Source organism: Gastrolobium bilobum, unplaced genomic scaffold (genome assembly GCF_033153095.1).
Source record: "Gastrolobium bilobum isolate Gb01-03AN ecotype WA unplaced genomic scaffold, APGP_CSIRO_Gbil_v1 utg32687, whole genome shotgun sequence".
NCBI classification, from domain to species: domain Eukaryota; kingdom Viridiplantae; phylum Streptophyta; class Magnoliopsida; order Fabales; family Fabaceae; genus Gastrolobium; species Gastrolobium bilobum.
Window position 1 is genome coordinate 23,379 of NW_026895276.1, and position 8,947 is coordinate 32,325.

An 8,947-nucleotide genomic window follows, 5' to 3' on the forward strand; every position below is an offset into this window, starting at 1 on the left:
ATGCCTGAGACAAGAAAACTCACTGGAGATCAGGTTTTTCCCTTAGAAGAAAATGGCTTCCGATTTCGGATGAGTTTAGTAGAAGTGCTTTTGGTTTCAACACCAGGTGCTCACAGTAGAAGATCCATGACCTTTTCTGATGAAGAAAGAGAGACTAGTTATGAAGATTAGCTGTCACAAATGAAGGGTACAATTGTCCCAAAATATCAAACAACAAATCCTTAGATCGGGTATTTCCCAAATACCAACCTTTTGGTGGACTTTTGTGGAGGTAAATGATGTGCCTTCTGCATATAGATATTTTGGCGTAAAAAGAATAAGGATTTAACAGTAATTCAATGATAAAAGTATTATTTTTAATGAATTATTGACAATCCATCTTAGCCACACTTTCACTCCGATTTTATGTTTTTATAGGAGGAAAGCGAGAGATCGGCGCGTATCGCGTCATGACCAATTATTCTTCAAGCAAGTGGCGTGAATTCCACGCTAATGGCTTCCAAACTGAGGAAAAATGTCGGCCACTGCATTCTCACGCTAAAGGCTTGAATCTCACGCTAATGGCGTGAGATTTGAAAGAACCTCACGCTAATGGCTTGAATATCACGCTACTAGCGTGGAAAATCAAGCAAATCGCGCCGACATTGCATTACTCACTGTTTCTTCACGCTAATAGCGTGAATTCCACGCTAATAGCGTGAATTCCACGCTAGTCGCGTCAAGTTCAGGAATCCTCATTAATCGCCTGCGCGAATCGCGTGAAATTGGCGTTAAGCGCGTCGGGCGTCGGTTTTTGAATCTTAAAATTCCGTGATTGAAAATTTAAATAGAAACGGAAAGAAAAAGATCAAATCTCTGAAGATTATGACCTGATTGGATTGCGGATTATAAAAAGGGTGTCAGAAACTAAAGAAGACAACTTTTGCACGGGAGAAATTGCGAGCAACAGGAATCGGAGCAAGCTTTCCGTGACTGAAGATCAAGATTTCTTCTTCTCAATTCTTTCGGTTATTCTTTTGTTTTATGAATTCTTTTGAATATTTTGAATTGTCAGACATGAATATGTCTGGCTAGTCTTTTATTATTGTGGTAAGGGTCACAACCCTTGATGTGAACCCCTTGTAGTTTGGTTAAATTTATATTTAATTATTTGAATTGCATTTATTTTATCCTGTTCTTCATCAATAATTCTTTTAGAATTGATCACTCTATTAGGATTGCGAGGGTTAGGGTTTTCAATAGGAATATTGGGATTCTAGTTCCTGACAAAGGGTAAAATAACAGTTCATGTATGCACTAGGGATAGGCTACATGAACTGCAAACGTGGAAAATTCAGTGGGTTAAATGATTAACTTGAAAAAGGATTTCTAAGGGATTAGGATTCTAATAGGGTTAATAAAGTTAAATCACTAAGGGATTAGGGCTTAACTAATTAATTAATAGATGGTGAATTGTTTGATCAATTGGATAATTAAATGTAACATTAATTAATATTACAAGGTGGGGATCAGAAAGGTGTTGGCGTCCTTTACTGCAATAGCTTTTTAAATATTTTTCTCAAATCTCAACCTTTTATTCTAAGTTTTCAATTTTCTCTCTGAATTGTTCACAAAATATTGAATAGTTCACAATTGTTACAAACACAATTACTCTCAAAAACCAACTTTTGTTCATCCAATAAGAAAGGGATAGTTAAATTAAATTTGGTGCCTTAATCCTCGTGGGACGATATTCTTACTCATCTTTTATTACTTGGTACGATCGGTGCACTAGCCGATTTTACGCAACAAGTTTTTGGCGCCGTTGCCGGGGATTGACTACGCCTAATTTATTTTTAACTTTTGAATTTCTTGATTGGATTCTGTTTTGTTACTAATCTTTTTGCTGCAGTTTATGCGATGTAAAGTAGATCGAGATTCTTTATAGTTTGATCCAGAAATCGAGAAAACTGCAAAGGAAAATCGAAAACGAGCCAAGCAAAGAAAGCAAGAAGGATCTACAAGTTCTAAGCCACGCAAAGAATCAGTGATGGCTGCTAATAATCAACCTCTTCATCCACCTCTTGCATCAGAGTTGATGGAGTCAATTCTGGCTCCTATGTTCACAGATAGAGGCCAACAATTTTGACATCAACCCGTCTCTGATTAACCTGGTGGAGAAGAACCCTTTCGGCGGAGAGGATTACGAAGATCCTCACGACTTCATGGACAGATTTCTGAGAATCTGTGACACCACCAAGCAGCATGGAGTGTCTGACGATGAAATAAGACTCAGGCTGTTTCCTTTTGCCTTAACCGGAAAAACCCTCAGATGGCTAGACCGACAAGCCCCTAACATTATCCGAACATGGGACGATCTAGCAGCTAAGTTCTTTGCTGAGCATTTTTCTCGGGAAAAGTACAACAAGTTGGTGAACGAGATCACCAACTTCATTCAGCAGCCGGGAGAGACTCTCTGTACATCTTGGGCCAGATTCCAAGAACTGATCAGAAAGTGTCCTCAATATGACTTTCCAGATGAGAAGAAGGTCAGAGTCTTTTACAATGGGATGATACCAGATACCAGGATGATTGTCAATGGTGCAGCCGGTGGAACCATAGGAAGGAAGACAACAGCTGAAACTCTGGAACTGATTCATTACATGGCGAGAACCGATAATGCTTCAATGGAAGTTCAGCCAGTTCAATCCAAGAGGGGAATCTTACAACTGGGGAACAATGATGCGTCACTAGCTAAGAAAAAAGTAATCTCTCAACAGCTAGCCAGTCTGAATGCCAAGCTCGACAAGATGCAGATCTCAACATCTAAAGTTAATGTATTTAACTGTGAGTACTGCAAGGAGCCACATGATACTAATGAATGCCCTACACTTAATAGAGCTGAACCATTCCAGGTCATCGGAATTTGGTATGACCCAAGGACACCACAGAATACCCAAAGTTACCAGAGGAATCAGAATGGCGGCCAAGGGAACAACTTTCAGAGGAGAAATCAAGGTGGAGGTCTGGATTACAACTCCAACAATTATCTGCAACCTCCTCTTCTTCCACATAAAGAGCCATTCGAATTGGAGAAAGTGAAGATACAGCTTTCCAAGACCACTAATGATCACATAAATGAGACAAGAGCCTACCACAAGAATCAAGATGCATCCATCAGAAACTTGGAGACTCAAATAGGCCAACTTTCAAGACAACTTGCTGAGAGGAGTCAAGGAACAATCCCTAGTGATACCATTGTGAATCCAAGGGAGCACTGCAATGCCATCACTACTAAAAGTGAGGAGCTAGAAAAAGAGGAAGTTGAAGCTTCTACAGGAAAGAATGAGCACACTCAAGAAGGCAAAGAAAAAGCAAAAGAACAACCTCCTGCAGTTCAAAAGAAGCAATGAGATTTCTCACGTTTTGAGAAACTTCCATATCCAGTGAGGCCCAAGCAAAATGAGCAAAGGAAGCAATTTTCTAAATTTTTAGATATTTTTAAGAAATTGCAGATTAATATTCCTTTTGCAGAAGCTCTAGAGCAAATGCCTTCATATGCCAAATTCCTGAAGGAAACATTATCTAAGAAGAGGAAGCTCACAGAGGATGAACCGATTACACTAACAGAGGAATGCAGTGCAATCTTAGAGAAAAACATGCCTCCAAAGTTGAAGGATCCATGAAGCTTCAGTATTCCATGCACCATTGGCAAGACGACTGTAGAGAGTCTTATGCGATCTTGGTGCTAGCATTAATGTGATGCCATTAACTCTGATGAAGAAGCTGGGAATTAATGAAGTGAAGCCAACTAGGATGAATGTTCAACTGGCCGACCGCTCAACAAAGCAAGCACATAGTATTGTGGAAGATGTGCTAGTCAAGGTAGACAAATTTCTAATTCCTGATGATTTTGTCATCCTTGACATTGATGAAGATGCAGTGTGCCTATGATCTTCGGGAGGCCATTCTTAGCAACCTCAGGAGCGTTAATCGATGTACCTAAGGGTGAATTGATAATGCGCGTGGATGGAGAGCAAGCAACATTCAAGGTACTCATAAATGAAGCTCCTCCATTGCTTGTGTCTCAACCTAAGAATCAAGTCAATTACATTGCAGAGAAAAAGGCTGAGGAAGGGAACAAGAAGGAAGTTCATCAATGGCATGAAGGAAGCAAGCCAATGGTGAAGATGGGAGAGCCCAAGAGCAAGGAAAAACATGTGGAAACTAAGTTTAAAGTTCTTGAGAACCCTCCTCCTCATCCACATGCATATGATCATGGAAGGAAACAATACTGGACCAAGAAGACTAGGTCATCAAAGGTAGCGTGCTTCCAACCACCATAAATCACAAGAGGTACATCAGGCTCGTGACGTTAAACAAGCGCTTCTTGGGAGGCAACCCAAGAGTGTTGAGTCAGTCCTTTTCAATTTATTTATTTTTATTTATTTATTTATTTTTTTGTTATTTGTTATTTTGATTATGTTTTTACATTCCTGTTTTGTGTGGAGACAATTGAGATGTTATGATGTTTAGATATCTTTTGATATATGTTGACTTGATGCTTTAACCAGTATGAGTGTGTTACCTGCGCATAATTTCTTATTCTTTGCCTAGTTTAGTTTTTATTGCTGGGGACAGCAATGTTTTAAATCTGGGAATTGGGCGCACCACATGCAGTACAGCGGAACTAGACAGAAATGACCTCCAACAGAAAAATTTTCTGAATCAGGAGAGATATCCGAACCTTTTGTCTCATTTTCTATTGATATTTTTGTTTTTGTTTTGATATTTGGTTTTGATAGAAGAAATTCTCTGAGCAACATACCTGGATATGTGTTAGCTACTCATGCAATAAGATGATTAAATCTTAGAGAGCATATAAGATACTATGTGAGAAGTCATAATGGATAAATGTTTTGAGTAATACATTGAAGTATAAGAGTTGTTATTGCTCGTTTGATTGAATTATTTGTTGAGAGTTACAGTTGATATGTGATGATAATGGAATTTCGATTCTAGTTTGATTTCACAGCCGTGAGGTTTGAGCCTATACAGTAATTTTTTTTAGAGAGGCCCCACTGTGATAATACTCTAGAACTTGATCTGTTTCTCTGTAATACATGCATGATCTGAAATGATAAAGGCAATTCTTTCTTGTTAACTCATTGGCCAAATAGCTGACCCGAAAAAAAAAAAAAATTCATTGCTAACCCTTTGAGCCTTAGCCTGTTGTTTCTTGTTGAATTTAACCATAAGACTCTTAGCTTAATTCCTATCAACACACCTTGGATGAGATTGAAGCACTAATTATAGGTATTTAAGGAACAATTTCACTGAAATAAAGTGATAGTGAAAGCAAAAGTTGGGACCAAAGAGAAAAAAAACAAAATGAAAAGTAGCTAAGCAACAGCAAAGCATGAAAAGGTCAAGAAGAAAAAGAAAAGTATGAATAGAAAGGAAAAGACTAAGTGAAATTGTGTCTGAGTGTGAACAACTGAAAATAAAGCGTTGTGTTTCAATCTCATATACAGTGAAAATGAGCCACTTTCCCAGATATTCTGACCCTAGCCTAAGCCAAGTTACAACCCTGCAAAGACCTTTGGATCTAATTGTGCATGTTTTACATGTTCCTCATCTTTAGGAACTTGAGAATAAGATCAAGCTTATGGTAGTCTTATTGCACTGATGGATTGAGAGTTGAACCCAATACACAAGAGTGACAAGTGCAATGATTATCCTGGTAAGAAGTGATAAAATTGGATTCTAATTCCTTATACCAAAGGTGATTCCTGAGATTCTCAACTTTGAATTCACTCATGCATAGCATTATAACTCTGAATCTCTTCAATGTAGAAAATTGCATTAGTGACATAAATTCTTCTCACAGAGTTAATCCTTGCTGCCTGATGTTTGATCTTATTTATTGCTGGGGACAGCAATATCTGAATCTGGGAATTGTTTGATGTGCCTTCTGCATATAGATATTTTGGCTTAAAAAGAATAAGGATTTAACAGTAATTCAATGATAAAAGTATTATTTTTAATGAATTATTGACGATCCATCTTAGCCACACTTTCATTCTGATTTTATGTTTTTATAGGAGGAAAGCGAGAGATTGGCGCGTATCGCGTCATGACCAATTACTCTTCAAGCAAGTGGCATGAATTCCACGCTAATGGCTTCCAAACTGAGGAAAAGTGCCGGCCACTGCATTCTCACGCTAAAGGCTTGAATCTCACACTAATGGCGTGAGATTTGAAAGAACCTCATGCTAATGGCTTGAATATCACGCTACTAGCGTGGAAAATCAAGAAAATCGCGTCGACATTGCATTACTCACTGTTTCTTCACGCTAATAGCGTGAATTCCACGCTAGTCGCGCCAAGTTCAGGAATCCTCATTAATCGCCCGCGCGAATCGCGTGAAATTGGCGTTAAGCGCGTCGGGCGTCGGTTTTTGAATCTTAAAATTCCGTGATTGAAAATTTAAATAGAAACGGAAAGAAAAAAAATCAAATATCTGAAGATTATGACGTGATTGGATTGCAGATTATAAAAAGGGAGTTAGAAACTAAAGAAGACAACTTTTGCACGGGAGAAATTGCGAGCAACAGGAATCGGAGCAAGCTTTCGGTGACTGAAGATCAAGATTTCTTCTTCTCAATTCTTCCGGTTATTCTTTTGTTTTATGAATTCTTTTGAATATTTTGAATTGTCAGACATGAATATGTCTGGCTAGTCTTTTATTATTGTGGTAAGGGTCACAACCCTTGATGTGAACCCCTTGTAGTTTGGTTAAATTTATATTTAATTATTTGAATTGCATTTATTTTATCCTGTTCTTCATCTATAAATCTTTTAGAATTGATCACTCTATTAGGATTGCGAGGGTTAGAGTTTTCAATAGGAATATTGGGATTCTAGTTCCTGACAAAGGGTAAAATAACAGTTCATGTATGCAGTAGGGATAGGCTACATGAACTGCAAACGTGAAAAATTCACTGGGTTAAAGGATTAACTTGAAAAAGGATTTCTAAGGGATTAGGATTCTAATAGGGTTAATAAAGTTAAGATCACTAAGGGATTAGGGCTGAACTAATTAATTAATAGATAGTGAATTGTTTGATCAATTGGATAATTGAATGTAACACTAATTAATATTACAAGGTGGGGATCAGAAAGGTGTTGGCGTCCTTTACTGCAATAGCTTTTTAAATATTTTTCTCAAATCTCAACCTTTTATTCTAAGTTTTCAATTTTCTCTCTGAATTGTTCGCAAAATATTGAATAGTTCACAATTGTTACAAACACAATTACTCTCAAAAACCAACTTTTGTTCATCCAATAAGAAAGGGATAGTTAAATTAAATTTGGTGCTTCAATCCTCGTGGGACGATATTCTTACTCATCTTTTATTACTTGGTACGATCGGTGCACTTGCGATTTTACGCAACAAGTTTTTGGCGCCGTTGCCGGGGATTGACTATGCCTAATTTATTTTTAAATTTTGAATTTCTTGATTGGATTCTGTTTTGTTACTAATCTTTTTGCTGTAGTTTATGCGAGGTAAAGTAGATCGAGATTCTTTACAGTTTGATCCAGAAATCGAGAAAACTGTAAAGGAAAATCGAAAACGAGCAGAGCAAAGAAATCAAGAAGGATCTACAAGTTTTAAGCCACGCAAAGAATCAGTGATGGCTGCTAATAATCAACCTCCTCCTCCACCTCTTGCAGCAGAGTTGATGGAGTCAATTCTGGATCCTATGTTCACAAGGTCGAACTCTAGTGTTGTCCGGCCACAGATAGAGGCCTACAATTTTGACATCAACCCGTCTCTGATTAACCTGGTGGAGTATAACCCTTTCGGCGGAGTGGATTACGAAGATCCTCACGACTTCATGGACAGATTTTTGAGAATCTGTGACACCACCAAGCATCATGGAGTGTCTGACGATGCAATCAGACTCAGGCTGTTTCCTTTTGCCTTAACCGGAAAAACCCTCAGATGGCCAGACCGACAAGCCCCTAACAGTATCCGAACATGGGATGATCTAGCAGCTAAGTTCTTTGCTGAGCATTTTTCTCGGGAAAAGTACAACAAGTTGGTGAACGAGATCACCAACTTCATTCAGCAGCCGGGATAGACTCTTTGTACATCTTGGGACAGATTCCAAGAACTGATCAGAAAGTGTCCTCAATATGACTTTCCAGATGAGAAGAAGGTCAGAGTCTTTTACAACGGGATGACACCAGATACCAGGATGATTGTCAATGGTGCAGTCGGTGGAACCATAGGAAGGAAGACAACAACAGTCACCTATTTCATTCAATTGCTTCATAGTTTTCTATTGCATTTGGATCTAGTCACTGCTATTTGTTAAGATATGATGAATGCATCTACATGGATGCAATTTATGGACCGTGTTGAACTTACCTAAGGCATAATCTTATACACAACAACACTGGTTATATTATTAGTATGTAAGGTGCATAGTTTGTTGCCATTGTCTGCTTTGCCTTAAACATAGGCTGCACTTTTAGTATATATCAATCTGTCACTGGTTGTTCACCTGGCTTTGATATTTATGCTATCTCTATTACTTTTGAAGAACATTATTGAATATATCTAACTGGTTTAATGCACAGACAAACATATACTTGATATCCCGTTTGGTTGTGCATAGTTGAGTTGGTTTAACAATGTATATCCCTGTTAGGACCAGTATAGTGACTTTGATGGTGAGCATGAATCTGTAGCCATTAATTTAGACTTATATGCAAAATGTTAACTGATTGTGGAGTTTATCCATGTAAAGGAAACTTGCTGATTCTGGTGCTATGATCAAGATACCACGATTAGGAATTATTGTCATATAATAAGATGAAGATCCGTCAACTAGCTATAGCCTATTGATTTGAAATTTGGAGGATAAGCAAGAATAAATCTGGGAATTTTCATTATACC

At 38.0% G+C, this 8,947-nt stretch overlaps 1 protein-coding gene across 1 annotated transcript; it reads left to right on the forward strand.

Moving 5' to 3' along the window:
- LOC133303517 (uncharacterized) lies at nt 1-3,665 on the forward strand. Its single transcript, XM_061503437.1, has 4 exons — nt 1-33; nt 831-1,007; nt 2,109-3,342; nt 3,514-3,665. The coding sequence occupies exons 1-4, from the start codon at nt 1-3 to the stop codon at nt 3,663-3,665; spliced, it is 1,596 nt and encodes a 531-aa protein (XP_061359421.1).
- The last annotated feature ends 5,282 nt before the right edge of the window (nt 3,666-8,947 follow it).

Coding starts and splice junctions, on each gene's coding strand:
- LOC133303517 (XM_061503437.1), top strand. CDS start 1: ATGCCTGAGACAAGAAAACTCACTGGAGATCAG. Junction 34..830: donor GAAAACTCACTGGAGATCAG/GTTTTTCCCTTA, acceptor AAATTTAAATAG/AAACGGAAAGAAAAAGATCA. Junction 3,343..3,513: donor GAATGAGCACACTCAAGAAG/GCAAAGAAAAAG, acceptor TTCCTTTTGCAG/AAGCTCTAGAGCAAATGCCT.